Source organism: Pseudorca crassidens, chromosome X (genome assembly GCF_039906515.1).
Source record: "Pseudorca crassidens isolate mPseCra1 chromosome X, mPseCra1.hap1, whole genome shotgun sequence".
NCBI lineage: Eukaryota > Metazoa > Chordata > Mammalia > Artiodactyla > Delphinidae > Pseudorca > Pseudorca crassidens.
Window position 1 is genome coordinate 15989629 of NC_090317.1, and position 17989 is coordinate 16007617.

Here is a 17989-nt window from a genome sequence, read left to right on the forward strand (position 1 = left end):
AAATTACTCCAATTTTGCTGTCGGGTTTCTTTTGTAGAAACTAGTAATGATTTCAAAGATTTCATTAATATTGTCTAGACCAGTAATATTCTTACCTTCTAACATGAAGTTTCAGGTATGTTCCTATACAAGGTACTTGTAGACTCAGAGGGCAGAGCGTTCAAGCCTTTGAAAGGCATCTCTGAAGCAACTTCTGGTTCATACACTCAGGGTTGAATACATTATTTGAAATTTATATATATAGTCTTAAGGAGCATTACTCCTTAGAAACTGTCGGGTAATTGCTGAGCATTGCTGGGCTTACAATCCACCCGTACATTTCAATTTTCTTTTGATAACAAGATGTATTGTTGCTCCACCATAAATTCCATTTTCAGGACCGATAAAACCTGATTGCTTAGAAAACAGGTGTTTCATGACTCTTAACGTCTGCTCATCAATATCACCTTGTAAATTATTTACCATTTTACAGCTGTTTGTGACTTTTGCTCCAGGGTGTTTATATGAAAAGAGCATGAGTACTTGATATCAACCAAACTAATGAGCAGGGGAAAAGAAGTTAGACTGAAAACGGCCTCCTTCTGACAGGCTTGGAGCTAATTTATGTTGTAGTTATGTGTTCCAACCACTGTGTATGGAAGATAAAGCATTCTTACCCTTTCGTTTAGAAAACCAATTTGCCAACAAATTACAATAAATTGTAGTAAAACACAATAAATACAGTGTTTAAATGCTTCTGGCTTATCTTCAAAGGGAACACTATTTTGGTTTGCAGTTTTTCTATGTTTAACTTTCTTCACCTCTTTTACTGATTTATCCCTGGTGAAAAGCCTAAAGATTTCTAATAGATCCCAGACATCAACTAAAACATTCTCAGAAAGCTGTCCTGAAGTATAAGAACTCTTTTCTGTCTATAGAGGGTAATGATTACACTGACAGACGGTATAATGAGAAAGCACCAATGCAGTTTATTTTAATTCTTCTAATTTATGAGAATAACTTCTTAATGCTACATCAGAAGTCAATTCACCAATACTGAATTTGGAAAGCACAGTCAAGAAAGACCCAAATTTTTATTGGGACTACACAACTTAGCATATACTAGATACCATGATTCTAGAACAAAATCAAAAGCAAACATCTGAAATATGCATGACAAAAGTTCTTAAACTCCAGGGGATCCATGAACCACCCCAAACTGTATACAAAAGATTGTGTAGTGCATGCATAGATTTTTCTGGGTAAAGGTCCTGTAACTTTAATCAGCTTCTAGAGGGGCCCAAACAGTACACGGGAGAATTCTGATTTCCTCTGTATTTTCAATAATGGAAGCTGTGGACCTTGGGAAGTTTACTTTTGCACGTTTAAGACTCAATTTTCATGGCAAGAGGGTAGAAAAGAAAAATAAAAGTAACTTGCGAGGACCGGGCAGGGAAAAACTCCGAAGTGTTCTTTACTTCATAAGTTTTAGTAACATGTTTTGGTTTAGAGAGGGGAAACGGGGACATCAGTGGTAACATCATAAGCTGAAGCAAGGAGACTCCTACAGGGATTTTTCAGGTCCTTAGAAAAACCAAACCTTAGTATGAATAAAGCAATAGCAAGAATGAAAAATGCAATTTAACTCAGGTCTAATTTTCTGTTTCTGCATATTAACAACTTATTTTTAATTTCTGAATATCACAAACTTCAATCAGAATATTTTAAAAAATATTATTCTGCATGCACTTAACCAATATGACAAAAGACAAGAATCCAGTTGACTTGTTCACATATATTTAAAATCGGCCAGTACAGATAATCACGAACACTTCACTGCATTGATCTGAGGGCATCCTACCTCTATGCACACGTTCATGTAACACTACTAGTAATTACCCTGGAGCAGAGGCAAAACGGAGATGGAGGAATCACCCTACAAAGCAAGTTTAAGGGATTAAACGTCATCATCGTCTTCATCGTCGTCATCACTACTGAGGACAAAGCTGCTGCCTGTGGACAGGGGCCCTTCCTCCTTAACATTCCCTGAATCACCCACAGTCCCTCTCTCATCGGAATCTTCAAACAAATTGTCACTGGCATCGTCATCAAACAACTTCTCGTTGGAATCATCATCTTCGAACATCTTTTCATCTGTGTCTTCATCTTCCTTTACATCTGCATCTTCCTCATCTTCTTTTCCATCTGAATCTTCAAACACCTTTTCATCTGCATCGTCTTCTTTGTCCTTTTCAACCACATCTTCCAGTCCCTTTTCTTCTGCAACTTCTTTGTCCTCTTTTTCATCCGACTCGTCGTCAAATACTTTTTCATACACATCTTCCTCTTCTTCCTTCTCATCTGACTCTTCGTCAAACTCCTTCTCAGAGCCTTCTTCATCAAACATTTTCCCAGAGCTGTCATCTTCGAATTCTGATTTTTCAGAGTTATTTTCTTCTACCTCTTTCTCAAGAATGTTTTCATTAAGTTCCTTCTCCGAGCCCTCTTCCTCAAAACCTTTCTCAAGGCCGTTTTCTTCTAACTCTTTTTCGGAGTCGTCTTCAAACTGCTTTTCCGAGCACTCTTCAGACCCTTGTTCTGAGCTGCCATCTTCAGCCGCCTTCTGGGGGCTGGCCTCCTCCTCAGGCTCCTGCTCAAGGCTGTTCTCATCAGGATCTGTTTTGAGTCTCTTCTTTTTGGGCTCTCTTTCTGCACCATTCTCTTTCGACTCTTTTTTAGGACTACCCTCTTCATGCTCTTTCTCGGGGCTGCGTTCTCCGGACTCTCTGTCGGGGAAGTCTTCTTCACGCGCTCTTTTGGGACAGCCTTCCTCAAACTCTCTTTTGAGGCAGCTCTCTTCAGATTCTTTTTGGGGACAGCCTTTTTCAGCCTCTTTTTCAGGGCCACTTTCTTTAGCATCTTTTTCAGAAGCAGCTTCTTCAACTTCTCCCCCATCTTCTGTTTTTTCAAACTTCTTTTCATCTATAGGTTCTTCAAATGCCATTTCAGTTGCGGCTTCTTGAACATTCGTTTGAGATGTGCAAGGGTGCTCTGAAAAATGCCTCATTCTAGAAGGCCCCACCCTTTCTGGAGCCCAGACGGAATCTGAACGCTGAAGGCCTCTGTTGGCTTCGGGAGTGTTGAGGAAAACCTCCCATCCTCTCAGCCTTTCCTCCCTTTCTCTCGTGGTCTCCTCCACCTGTGTACACATGGAAAGTGCCGTTAAAATACGTTTTAGGCCAAAAGGAGTAACAGCGTCTCTGAACATTTCTAATATCGCCGGAAGTACTCTGATTTTATAAGGTATCACTTTTAGGAAATTAAAGCAATTCCCTATCTTCAGTTTCCAACACTTTACATCTTGATTTACTAGAGTTGACCTTAAGATCATTTACATGAACGCCTAATACCACAGCACTGCAGAAATGTCTCATCAATTAAAAAGTTAATAATTGAACTGTCTGTACTTTACAAGACAGAAAGGAAGAGAAGCGCTTTAATTTGTTCTTCTCTTATTGCTATCCTGAGCAAGCCTCAAGACTTATAAACTGATTTCAGACTTATAAACTGAAGGACTGAAACATTTTTCTTTCCGTACTCTGAATATAAAGGATTATTTAAAAGAAGTGCTGTTAAACAGATTAAACAGAACTTAAAACTTATGTGAAAAACTGCTAGATCAGTATTTGTTGGTAATGAAACAAGTCATGTGCCCTTGACAGTTGCAGAACTCACCTGATAATCTGTAGTCCCATCCCACACTTGGGCAGTGATTTGACGGCCACCAAACCACCTTCCATTGAGGGTCTGAATACAATAATCAGCTTCCTCCGGATCCCTAAAGGACACAGAGGCCACACCATCAGGGTGTCTCTAGAAAGACAAGGAAGAAAAAGAAGGAATGAATGAGAACATTTAAAGTAAAACATATACATTTGACAAAGTAAGGAAGTAGTGTTCCTTCTGGTCATTTGAGCTAAAGATTTTACGTATGAAGTCTTTCTTCCTTTTTACTGCAGCCAGTAACACGCAGCTAGCTGCTTCTTCAGCTTAACATTGTCTAGCAAAAACCAAGCATGATATCCTTGGAAATGTTCCTGCTGATAACACTGTAACGAGATGCAGAACAGTACGGCTGTTAAGAATGTGGACTCTGAAGTTGAATAGCCCTGGGATTAAATCCTGGCTCTGCTGCTTACCAGCTGAATGGCCTTGGGCAAGGTGCTCAATCTCGAAACTTGCTCATCTGTAAAATGGCTAACTAAATAAAGTGGGTAAAATAGCGCCTACCTACCTCAGAGAATTTGGAGGACTTAATGAGATAACATGTAAAGCAGCTGTAGTATGCAATCGATAAATGGGGACTCTTTTAATTATTATGTGTTGATTCTGGATGTAAAAAAAAGGTGAAAAGGGGAACATACAGGAGAGTATTTTTCTTGATTGTTCTTCTCCAAATATGGAAGAAGAAATAATTCAAAAAGAGGGGGAGATGTGGCCAAATAGGGAACCATAAGGTCTCATACATGTCTCTCATACTTTTTTTTCACCTGATCATAAACTCTAGAGTGATGATAAAGGAAAATAACCAAGGGATATCACGTCTATCAAAGCCTTCGCTTGTAATCCATGTTCATCTAATCATGCTATCTAATACTGCTTACAGATGACTACCACTAGACAGCAGACCTACTACATAAAAACATTTATGTAAAATTTGGAGGCATACTGATATTTGGTAATAACTTATTAAAATGGAAGAAAATTGCTTTAGAAATCATTTGTCCAAGCCATGAACTTACATCAAAGAGGAGGAGCCTCCTAACTTGTCCAAACTTCGAACATTCCACCCGAAGGTCTTCTCTGATCTCGTTCAGCACCAGTGGATCATCCTGCAAAAACACACTTGATTAAAATGGGCTTGCCCCCTTCTTTAAGTATAAACCCTGAGAATCAAATTTCTTACTTTGACGAACCAACAAATAAAAAAAGCTTTTGCTTAAGGTTAGTTGTTTGTCTGCAGTCTACAAAATTAAAAAAAATCAAAGTTAAAAATGAAGTTAGACTACCACAGCTGCTGCTACTACTATAGGTCTGCCCTGCTTTAAGATGGGGAACGGGCAAGTATGGTACGCAGCACTAGGGGTGTGCAGTGGCAAAGGAGAGGGAAGGGAAGTGTCACTGGAAATCACAAATAACAGCAGCTGAAGCAGGTGAAGTCCTGTGGCACATATTAAGTCAGAGACTGCTAATTCCTATGTTCTACACCGGCATCACGATGACTGTACCGATGAGGAAACTTTATTTTGTGTTTTGCATAGATTCCTATTTACAGAAATGTTCTAACGGGAAGACATATATCCCTTTCATTGACTAAGTGTTTTAAGATTATTCTTTGTGCTTCCACGATTCTATTTTAACTCACAGTGTAAACCTCCCCCATAAGGGTTCCTGTTCATCTTGCCTCCAAGTCCCAATGCATGAAAAAGCCTCATAAAATGTTACGTCATCAACTTGAATTTCAACTACATACAAATATAAACGAGGATATCCTACCTACAAATTTCTAATGAAGCAGACTTACACTTTTTAGGAAACATATGAATTTGTCTATCTCACAGGTTTGTATGTTCCTCACCAACTAAAGAGAACAGCAAAACATGAGAAGTGGCTTCTCCTTCCTAAAGTTTTGTCAAAAGGCAAAAATAAACAACTGGTAGGCAGTTACTGAAATCAAATTTAAAATAAAAGCTATCAAATCCTATAAATCTGAAGCTTCTAAGAGCACAGCTGGCAGGACCCTGGATTTCTCCCACTTCTAAGATCTAACTGTGGAGAATGCGCCAATTTGCTTTATAGAAAATTCTCAGGCCTGAGAGGAATGGGGATGGAGCGTAAACTCCATGTGCTCCGGTGGTAAAGTCATATGGTGGCTTTTACGGGGGTATATGTGTGGGGGTAGCTCCTATCAGACTGTGAGCTTTCCGCAGGCAGGAATCTCCTTTGACTGAATTTTGAATACCTTACAGAACACAGTGCAGTCTTTCACGCAATGAATAATCAATAAAAGCTTTTTCGGAGTTTGATAAACTGTTCCTAATAACTCCATTTTATCTACCAAGGGAAATCAGGGTTATATTAAAAACAAACAATAACTGTTTCAAAATGTTTAACAAATTTAAGCATGATTCCACTGTAGGGGGAGGGGTGAATTACCATTTTTATTTCTTTATCAAAGTCTCAGTGCCTTTCCTACAAGAATATCAAATTTCAGCCAAGGACTTCCCAGACCTCTGTTTTCATGTTTACCAGCTTGAAAAACAAATATATCTTCACTGTTATATAGTATCATGAGGCTTAAAGATAATAACCCTCTCCCCTGGGAAAAATATCTTTAACCTAGCTAAGCATGAAAATTTTCTAAAGACAACACTTTGCAAGCAACAGACCTGAGACTAAACTCAGACTGAAACGCTGAAACTTTCCGCAGTCAACACTTATAATGTTTTTCCAGGGTGGTGTTTTGTTTTCCCAGAAATAAACCGTATTTCTCATTCTTTTCCAAGCTAAACCTACACTGTCCAAGATAGTAGCCACTAACCACACATGGCTACCGAGCACTTGAAATGTGGCTAGTCCAAATTGAGGTGTGCTGCAGGTGTGAAATAAACACCAGATTTTGAAAATTTAGTACCAAAGGAGGAAAAAACTTCAATGTAACATAGCTTATTAACATTTTTATGTTACATGTTGAAATTATAATACTGTGGATATATTGGGTTAGATAAAATTCACCATTAAAATTAATTTACCCCGTTTCATGTTGTTTTTGTATTGTGGCTGCTAGAAAAATTTAAATTACACATGTGGCTCACATTATACCTCTATTGGACAGCGCTAGTATACACAATGAGAAACCTACCTTTGCATCTGAGTTTTGGTTCTTCACCTCTTGGTATTCAAATTTGCCAGGCATGAATTTTTTAAACAAGGCTTTGAATTAAATACTGAAAACCCCTTAAGGTTACATTTAAAATATTAGCCTTCACTGTTCACCCTGATACCAAAGGGTATTTCTAGGTATTTTGGTTCTAACACTAGTCAATTGTCTGGAATAAACATATACAGGTATACCTCAGAGATATTGCATGTTCGGTTCCAGACCAGCGCAATAAAGCAAATATTACAATAAAGCAAGTCACACGAAATTTTTTGGTTTTCCTGCTATGTTTACACTATACTGTAGTCTCTTAAGTGTGTGATAGCATTGTATTTAAAAAAGACATGCCTTAATTAAAAAATACTTTGCTAAAAAATGCTAACCATCATCTGAGCCTTCAGCGAGTTGTCACAGTAATAAAGATCACTGATCACAAATCACCATAACAAATATAATAATAATGAAAATGTTTAAACTACTGGGACAATTACCAAAAAAGTGACACAGAGAAATGAAGTGAGCAAATGCTATTGGAAAAATGGCACTGACAGACTTGCTCCATGCAGGGTTGCTACAAAAACTTCAATTTGTAAAAATAAAAAAAAAGCAGTATCTGCAAAGCGCAATTAAGCGAAGCACAGTGAAACAAGGTGTGCCTGTATTCCACCCCACAAAATCTGATTTCTTTCTGACACCCCGGTTACCTGACAATTCAGTTTTTGTCTTCTACTACAAACCTCAATGCTGATCTGTTCTTTAGATTCACATGGAATCTCTGGACAAATCAAACACTCCCCAAAAACGTCCAGTGAAAGCAGTTTTCCAGTTGAACACCTCTATCCAGAGTTATATAATGTCTACACCAGCGTTGCCCAACAGAACTTTCTGTGTTCACAGAAGTGAATACTCCATTATCCAATATGGTAGCTACTAGCCACACGTGGCTAATACACCTGAGGAATTAAATTTTCATTTTATTTCACTTCAGTTAATTTAAATTTAACCACATGTGGCTAGAGTCTAGCATACTGGACAGTCTGCTACAGTGATGCACTTTTACATTCAGGCCCATGAGACACTGAGCAAAAAATCAAGACTTCTGACAGGCTCTCATCAAACTCGTCAGACCACACAAGACCAGTCAGATGGGCAAACAAGGACAGCATCAAGGGTTTCTCTGCCCGTGAACTCTGAAGCCCATCTCTGTGCTCCCAGCCCCTGTGGTGCAGCCGTCTGAAAACTTTCCTTCATTTGCAAAGATGCTAAAGAGAAAATATTTTCTTCCTTGAGTGGATGAAAACACTCTGCCTTGTGAGTAAAAAGGGTTTCATTCAATCATTCTCTCACTTTTTCTTCCTATAAATACTGAGGGCCTACTATGTGCCAATCATGATTCTAAGCACCGGGCATATAATAGCAAACCAGGTAGACAAGAGCCCCAGCTTTCATGGAGCTCACATTCTAACGGAGAAGATCCAGTTATTTCAGATAATAATAAATGCTATGAATAAAATAAAACAGGGTTAATATAAAGGTTCTATAACTCCAAAGTTTATATTAAACCAATAAAGGTTTTTTTTCTTTAAGCTATCAAGAATTTACAAGCATGAAACTTTTATCTTTAAAAATATCCACTGGAGGAAATTCGTGGGAAGTCAAGGAAGAATAAATGCGGCTTTTTGGAGGAAAGAATATTTGTTAAGCTAGGAAAAATTAAGTGTGCCCAGGGTGATAGCTAGACTTAAATTAGGGTCTCAACGAGCAAAGGCAGGAGGCGGAAACACGTAAAGGCAATTGCACAATACACTTCAACTTGCACAGGGCCCAGATACTTAATGAATTAAGTTTGCATTTATACTCATGTCCAAGTGTTAGGAGTATGGAATGTTGTGAATCAAGGATCTCAAGTCACAGAAAGTAATAGGTCACCTAATTAAAAAACCAATTATCTACCAGGGAAATAAAATGTAGGTGAATCACAGGAAATTCTGGAGTTGTACCCAGTAGACTAGACACCATGATCCACCTATGCATGCCTTTCAAAGTCCCACCTGGCAGGGATAGCATTTCAAAAAGCATCTAGTGTGCATGTATATATGTGTATTTTTTAAACATGTTTCATTATCACTGCAGCTCTAAAGCAGCTCTGCCGTATTTCAAGATGCTTCAGGATTCTAGTCAGAAGAGACACCAAACAGTATAAATAGTCCACAGGTATCTTCCCTATGACCTCAAAAGACACAGACTCTACAGGTGCATGGTAAACCCTATCACATCACTATCTGCAGAGATGGAGCTCAACAGACAATTCTGGTGTCCTCTCTAAGGGGGGTAAAATGACACTGTCATTCTAAATCTGCTTAACTGCACAAAAGGAACAAGAGTGGGCCTTGGGTGCAACTAGATCATTTGTAAACCATCTGAAATTTTACATTATGAACATTTTTTTCTTATGTGTAATTTGTTATCATTAATTTCAGAAGTCAGGCAGAGAATAAAGAATTCTTCTTCCATGAACGATCCCATCGGTCTAGGCCAAAACACAGAGATAAGGACAAGAGGCAGAACGTAACACAAGGTACCCTGATGGTAATTAATATTCCTTAAACCTCTCTAGTAGCTCTTCCTCCTTCATTCACTTTTATTTGCTGTTCCTAGAATCTTACATGGACACCAATTATTACAAAGTCCTCTTAATAGCCACTAAAGAGTTTTGTAAAGATTAGGTCCTAAAAAAACAACCTTCGCTACTCAAATGTCAGGGGCTGTATTTCATTAACCTAAGGTTTTTTAAGGATCAAACTTTTAGCACTAAAGTGAAGTTTTCAATTCCAAGTGTGAAACTGGTCCTCCCCACCAAAATCAGCCTGCAATGTTGAACTGCACTCAAAATCTACAAGCGACTCCCATAAACCTTTTAAAGTTTATATTTTTAATCATTTCCCATACCAAGTAGCTGCTGTTTGGGGCCACGGTACAGGTATTAGACAGGTTTACCTGCGATACGATTAAAAGAACGCTGGGTTAAACCTGGGAAAATCTGAAACCTTCAGTTGATTCTTGGTATCATCTTCCGATCCTGAAGACTAGATGAACGTGCAGGATGTGACATGAGAAAGATGGGGTGAGGCAAACTTTGGGCTCCCTTGAAAGAAAGCACATCTATGTTTCTATCAGTAAGAACACTGCTTCCTACCTCAAAATCTATAGGATGAAACATATTTCTGATGATGACAACTCGCTCGTGGCGCAGTCGGGACGGGCCAGCTCTTTTCTCAGGTCTCCAATCCAACTGCCTAATGCGACAAAGCGGGAACAAGAAGCTGTGAATTTTGTTTCAGACTTGTCAGAGCGAAAAAAAAAAAAAGAGCAGTTAAATAACCCTTTATTGAGCACTTAAATAGTGATAATTATCTGATTCCAAAACAACAATGTGTATTTTAGTCACAGCTCCGTTACAACTTTCTGAATCAAAATAATGGGCAGGTGAAAGATGGACCCAGTATCTGAAATCCCCAGAATATATATATATTTTTCAGAACTGCTGGCTGGTTACAAACATTCCAATGAGACTTCTGAAAAATTGCTAATTATTTAGTATCTATGACTATCTAGGAAGAGACACTGAGGCCAAGAAAATGTTCAAATTGTATTGGTTTTTAGGTATTTTACGATTATAAAGAACAAACTGCATTAAAATATGTAAAACTACTCACTCTTTGTTACTATCTTAAAATCTTACTGATTTGTTTATAAAAATTTTAGGTATCTATTTTAACGATTCCTGTAAAAACTATAGACATCAGAACTAAATGCTTCTTTGATCATTTTATCATTAGTTTAAGCATAGTGTTAGAAGTGTTATTAGAATTCACTCTGATAAAAGTACTTATCATTTTGACTCATTTCTTAATACCAGCATATTTCAAAAGACATTAAATAAAGGGAATAATAGAAACTTGATGACTTGTATATACTACACACAACCACACAGTACATGATAAAATGATAAAACCTATCATTTCTAATTTCTAACTCCTACTAACAAACCTGTATGTAAAAATTTAGCTCCTGGTGTAGCTGATTCTAGCCACATGAAAAATGAACTAATGGCTCCAGTATATAAACCTAAACCATCTTACTTAATCTGATGTTCAACATTTTCTGTAGAGATGGCTTTCTTATTTCATTTAAGCCCATGTTATATTAAAAATGAATACCCCAGAAAACAAAACACCACCACTGCCAAATCATCCTATTACGCAGATTACTGAGGGTTTCCGATGATCTAATGAAATTTTTTTTTAATTTTTATTTTATATTGGAGGATAGTTGATTTACAGTGTTGTGTTAGTTTCAGGTGTATAGCAAATAAAATTCTTTAAAAATAATCTGTAGGCATACTTGATGGAACAAAACTAGGTGGTTATCGGGAGGGTGGGAGAGAGACGCAAGAGGGAGGGGATATGGGGATATATGTATACGTATAGCTGATTCACTTTGTTATACTGCAGAAACTAACACACCATTGTAAAGAAATTATACTCCAATAAAGACGTTAAGAAAAAAAACTAGGTGGTTATTACCAAAAGTATACTCTAGGATATTTATACAAAATCTTTCAAAATGGAAAAAAAAACAACACAAACTTTTGTTGCATAGACAGCTTTTTCTTGTAGTCTTTGCACTTCTTTTTCTTCTTTGAGGCGTCATATTCCCCTTTCAGTTGAAACTTTGCCACCTCCACATGTAATTTGTAGCCTCTAATTTCATCGTCATCCAAAAGTTTTAATGCAAGATCCACAGATTCTCTCTTTGTAAAGGGAAAGCAAGTTACAGTCAGTCACACACTGAAATGAAACTTCAGCAGGAGTGTTTTAGATGAATGATGACTATACATAAAATAAAGATTTAAATGTAACTACCTACATGGGAAAAAAGAACTACAGAACACGTATCGGAAAATGTGTACTTAAGACATAGCTGTCCCCAACCAGTTATGTGAACCTAGGCAAGTTATTCAAGCTCCCTGAGCCCCAATTTCTTCATCTGTAAAATGGGAATGGAAATGCCTTCTTTGCAGGGTTCTTGACAAATTTAAATGAAACAAGGCACATAAAGGATAGTGACTGGCATACAGTAGGTACTCAATAAGTTCTACCATTACTGGAATAGTATTTTTGCCTCCTGGAATCTCAATTTCTCCTCTATACAATGAGGTAAATAGACCTGTGTGATTTCCAAGGTGCATTCCAGTTTTAAAATTCTAAAAGTTTCCTACTTAAAAGACTAGATGACTCAAGAAACTGGGAATAGCATAGTCAGCCTTTAATCTTTTGTGTTCACCAATTAAAATGTAGGTCTGTGATATACTGGGAACAAGATGCTTATCTGATAGCTTGAACATTACACACACTTGTGGATTCTGGGTCCTATACAAAGGGGGCAATTGTCAGCTCTACACAGATTCAAAGATCTGAGGACCTGAGGAGAACTCAAAAGGACAACTGAACTCAGCCACGCAATCAAATATGGATCCCGGAACAATTAACTATATTCTTCTGGAACTCAATTTACTGGTTTGGCAATCTTGCATTTTTATGGGTCATAAATTTGACATATCAAGTTTGTCAAAACCCCATTTTTCTCTTCAAAATTTTACAACCCAATCAACCCCCCTAAGAATCTGTTCACAGATTTTTAGTAATCCTTGAAGAACTTATAAAGCATTCAATCTCCTTACATTTGAAAATTACATAAATATCTTCCTATAATGGTCGTACTCATGTGTGATCTCATCATGTTCAAGAACCAGGTCAAAAACCTATCTCCCCCAAAGCTTGTCAACTTAATCTTACCCGCCCTCTGATTACACTGAAATGTCGTACACTTGCAACACACTTGTGATGTTGGTACTGTTGTTTCATCACTTTGATTTTGCTTTGTAATTATTTTCAGGTTCCATGACACATGTACACACCATCATTGTGCCCATTTCTTTTGTACCGTGCAGCAATGCATAACACATGCTCCTAAGGGGACAGGTGTTCCAAAAACGATGGCTGCCTTTGGCACTGAGCTTCCCCCCATGCCATTTATGGTATCATGAATAAATAAAGTTCTGCAAATGTCTGTTAATACCACTCTCTCTTCTCTCTCATTCAAAATATATTTTGAAGCAGTAAGCATAAGTTATCACCTTTATGGTCTAATTCGGGGTCAGAAAACTTTTGTAAAGGGCTAGTGAGTAAATATTTTAGGCTGTGTGGGCCCTGTGGTCTGTGTTGCAACCACTCAACTCTGCTGCTGAAATGTGAAAGGAGGTACAGACAAATGTGTAAATGAATCAATGTGGCCCGGTTACAATAAAACTTCATTTACAAAGACAGGCAGTAGGCTGAAGTTTGCCAAACCCTGGTCTAATTCATTCCAATGGGCAAATAAAATGTTACTGGCTTTCTTTTCTCTGTGGATTTTTAGAATGTGTTCTGCATTGATTATATGCATACACTCCTAAAGAGATCTTTGCAGCAAGAATTTTTTTAAGACAAGAGAAGTACCTCGGTCATATGACTTACGTAATACCTTGACCTGATAACATATTTTCTTACAAGAGCAAGTGAATAACCTTACCAATGTGATACACACAAGCACAACATGAAACAAGTTTTCTTCACATCCTGTTCTGAATAGCTCTCACTCTTGGTTATCATCTATACAAAATTATAGCCCTGGTTCCCGAGTTAAAAATGGAGATAGGAAAATGAAAAAAAAAAAAAAAGAAACGGAGATAGGAGAAACTTACTTGACCACATAACTAACCTTCAAATAACAGCAAAGTCCATCTCCTTTAAGATTTCCTTGATTATCTTTGTAAAGCTTGACCTTAAATTCTTCTGTTTGAGGATCTCTCATAATAATGCCAAACTTGGACATGAGCTGTATAAATTCATCCACTGTAATATCTGGAGGCAAACCTGTGACGTTAGGGGGAAAAAAATTATAAAGGCATCTAAAACAAAAGTGAGCATTACTTAGGGATTCTACCAATTCGAAATCCATAACTTGGATGAGTGCAATTTTTATTTTCTAAAAGTATGTAAAAATCTCACATCTATAGACGTTGAGGAAATGTCATGTTTTAATGTATTCAAATATACATTAAAATCATGCTTTGCTTAGGCCTTGTATCAATGAATCTGAAGGGGCAAACAGCTGTGAGTTACCTAAAGCAGACAGAAAGGATGGCACACAAAGTTACATACACTTAATTTTTCTCAGTTTCATAAAAAAACAACATATTCCTCACTCACGTAAATGGCTGAACAAATAATGACACAACGATACAAAATAGAATTTAGAGAAACTGAAAACTAAAAATCACTATGTGAAAAATCTCAAAATCAAATATTTTCTACTCTAAATGTGGTTAAAAAGGTATACATACCAGAAACATACACATTTGTGTTTCTGCCTTCTTCAACATGAAACCATCCTAAAAATCAAAATCGAATAAATAAATAAAACACATGCCAGAAAAGGTAAGAGTCCCATTATGAAATCCTGACAGTGTGGCAGTTTCTCAAAACTTCTAGAAACTTTTTCTTACCCTTAGAACGAGACAGATTAAATCAAATCACTGTCCAGCTTTCAAAGTATTTGGATCTTTGGACAAGTAATTTGTTTCAGAGCCCAGTCTGAAAAAAGATGGCTAGTTTATCTTGGTTCTTTATGAATCTGATACTACCTTTAAAAAACCTCACCCTTGCACTGACTTTAGGCCTTGGCGTAAGTTGCTTCTGACTCCAATCTACTGTGTTAGACCTGGCCAAGCTGAAGCGAAATTGACTTCTTGAGTTTAATTAAACTCAAAAAGTACAAAAAAAAAAAAATCACCTTACAAACAGAACTTTAGATAATCTCCTAATGACAGCTCTATTTTGCAAAGGAAGAAACTGAGAACTGAACTGAATTGAAAGAGCCCACTGGATGCCCACAGGTTAGTGAGAGAGCCAACATATGAACCCAAATAATAATATTTAAAAAACCCATCTTATGATTCTGTCAAAGCTATTTTATAATTCTCCAAAAAGTAACTACATATACACACACACACTCATATTTTTAATTTTTACACTCATGTTTGAAAACTAAATCCACTTGCCTGATTCACCCTTTCTCTTTTCTCCCCTCTTTTTGGTATCACTGGGTTCGGGGGATTTTCTTTGCGGAGGTTCCTCTGCAGTCCTAGCACTGACATCTTGGACATTCGCAGTAGAACTAGACGCACCATCGTTAGAAAAGCCATAACTGGCCTGATATGTAGCAATAAAATCTTCAGTGATCTAAACAAGAAATTCAGCACACATACATAAATTCAAAAATGATTTCCTCATGCAAAAAGTTTACAGTGTTAAATAACAGCATATTCAGTTATACAACTTAACATACAAGTGTTTCTGTGTAAATGCAAGAGCAGTCACCTTATCTAGAAAACTGCACACGAAATAATAAAAAATTAAGACATGGGTACTTGGATTATCAGCACAAAAGTCTGAGATACTATTAAAGGCATTTTAAGTTGGCACCTTTTCTAGTTGTTTCATTTGTAAATTACTATCTCTGCAGTCTACTTGACTAAGGCTACAAATAAATATAACAAAGGAAGTATCAGATAACAATAAACAGAATAAAACCAACAGTCAACTAACAATCTAACAACAGGATCAAATTTTCTTTTACTATATGGATGAACAAAAGTATATGTACTCTAAATATTTAAATACCTGTAGGCAGAGAACACAAAAAGGAGAACTCTGATTTGGTGTGTAAAGAATGGGGCTAACAATTATAAAATTAAATGCTATTTTAACACCGTCACTAATTAAATCACATTATCATTTAATGTCAGAACAAATCAAGAACAAATCCCAACTCACATCTATCCTCCTGGCTCTTAGGGAAAAAACACAATTGCACAACAAAAGAAATATAGTTATATCTTCATACCAATCAATGAAAGGCACACACTGGAATGAGGAAAATGTAAAACTTGAAGTTTGAAGAGGTATGGGCTTCCATAACATAAAAAGATAGAGCCACAAATTAATCCATTATCAGACGATTGTTAAAGTACTCCGAAGGCTGAAGAAACCAAATATGCACTCTAGCTGGCACCACCAGCAGCCAAGTGAAATAGTAAGTTTAACAATTCAGAGGGATTGGAACATACACACAAATACAAAGTGGGAAAGAAAAAAGGTGAAATAAATAATTAAAAAATCACACTCAAATTACACAATGGAGACACAGTTTGTATTACTGGCTTGCAAGTCTATTAGTGTGTGATAAGTATCCTTTTTTTCCACCCATACCGTGAGACTTTGATTAACAGGGTACTTTGACCAAAAAGTTTCGAGCCAAGTTTAACATCAGTCATTTTACTTTCAAGCTAAAATAGAATACCTCACAATTTCCAAGTACTCTAAATAAATATGCTCAGATCTTTTCCATCCATATTCTGTGCACCTCTTGTCATATTCCCGTGGTAATATGGTTCAAACATACGTGTCTAGGCACAAAATTTAGTAGGAAAGTAAAAAGAGGTGCAAAGTTCAATCAGTAAAGAATTATCAATTTATCAATTTTTCAAATCAAGAAGCTGAATTTTGCACATAGCACATCAGCTAAACATCTGAATTCCTAGGATAAGTAACATTGAGACTACGTGAGATTAACATCGACTGAATTTGCTCTTGGTGTTTTTCCTCTTTGCAATAAAAAGCAGTCACCAACTGTAACCTTCATAGATAAAATTTATTAGGCATGGAAAAGGCTTAATAATTAAATTACATTGAAGCCATCTCCCTAAAGATTTCCGTTCCTTTACACGTCGGTTCTGCTACAGACACAACAAAAAGAAACGTCACTATCCAGAGGGGCTCTAACCCAGGACCTCAGCAAAGAAAACGTGAAAGGAGCGCCCCGCGAGGCTGGCCAGGCGGGCCCGCTGCGCATCGGCGCCCGTGCGACTTTTACCTTGGGGAACCAAGCCTTCTTATCCAGGTCCCACTCGTATGGGGTGTCAGTCGGCTGCTGCTGGAAAGAATCGTTTTCTCCACCGGGATCTTTCTCGGTGTCGCCGTCCTCAGAGCCTCCGTACAATTTTTGCATTCGCAACTGCTCATCAAACTCGTCGTTCTCATCCAAGTTGTTGCTCATGTTGCCGACTTAGCCCAGGTGCAGTGTCCGGGAGAGCGAAGAGGCCGAAGTGACGCTGGACGGGAACAGAGAAAGGGAGGCTGGCCGTGCTCAGCCCGCGCCCCCCCCGCCCGCCTCCCCGCGGCGCCCCAGCAGCCCCCGGGAAGTCAGGGCCACTCGCCAGCCGCACCGCCCCCCGCCCACCGCGCGCAGGCGCCGCTGCTCCCGGCCCAGCCGCCCACCTAGCTCGCCCCGCTGGATCTTGACACCGCCACTCGAGCCACAACGCGGCGGGAGCGGACACAAGGTGCTCTGTGCTCCCCGGCGGCCGATTCTAAGACGACGGCGGGTCCCGCCACAACGTCTGGAAACCGCTTGACAACGGAGGCCCGCTCACGCTGACGCAGTCGCCATTGTTGACGCAGTCGCCATTGTTGACGCGTCGCGACGTCGCGGGTCCCGCAGACACGCCCCCAGTGGCGTCAACAGGCGCCGACGCGGGCAGGCGGCGTGGGGCTCGGGGGGCGGGGCTCGGGGGGCGGGGCTCGGGGGTCAGCTCTGCTGCCGGGCGGTGATGCCCAGCTGGGACTTCCTGGCGAGGCGCCTCGGGGCCGTTTGACTCCGCTGGGTCCCCGGTGGGCCGGGAGGGGCCGGGACGAGGCGGTAGCCGAAGGCGTGGGAAGGTTCCCCCTCGGCCGGCTCCGGAGTAGGCGTCGGGGCGGCCGCCATCTTGGGGGAGTGGACAGGGCGGGCGGGACAGGTTTCAGTGCGAGAGAAAGGCGCCAAGGCGCCCCTCCTTCGCCCGGAGGCTCCTCCTCCGCGTAGGAAACGAGTCTTTGGTTTGTTTCGTTACGATTTCACTGGGAGAGG

The 17989-nt window shown here is 39.0% G+C and overlaps 1 protein-coding gene across 2 annotated transcripts; it reads right to left on the reverse strand.

The window, feature by feature from the left end:
* Positions 1 to 1759: 1759 nt before the first annotated feature.
* Positions 1760 to 17613, reverse strand: HTATSF1 (HIV-1 Tat specific factor 1). Of its 2 annotated transcripts, XM_067724350.1 has the most exons (10): positions 17362 to 17612; positions 16958 to 17195; positions 15084 to 15264; positions 14367 to 14414; positions 13742 to 13896; positions 11569 to 11732; positions 10116 to 10215; positions 4782 to 4871; positions 3715 to 3852; positions 1760 to 3178 (listed from the first exon to the last, which is right to left on the reverse strand). In XM_067724350.1, exons 2-10 carry the CDS (start codon positions 17138 to 17140, stop codon positions 1937 to 1939), a joined length of 2301 nt encoding a protein of 766 aa, XP_067580451.1. In that variant the 5' UTR covers positions 17141 to 17195; positions 17362 to 17612; the 3' UTR covers positions 1760 to 1936. The 2 variants fall into 2 exon arrangements, with proteins under 2 accessions (XP_067580451.1, XP_067580453.1); XM_067724352.1 differs by lacking the exon at positions 14367 to 14414 and having other exon boundaries at positions 17362 to 17613.
* Between the last annotated feature and the right edge of the window lie 376 nt (positions 17614 to 17989).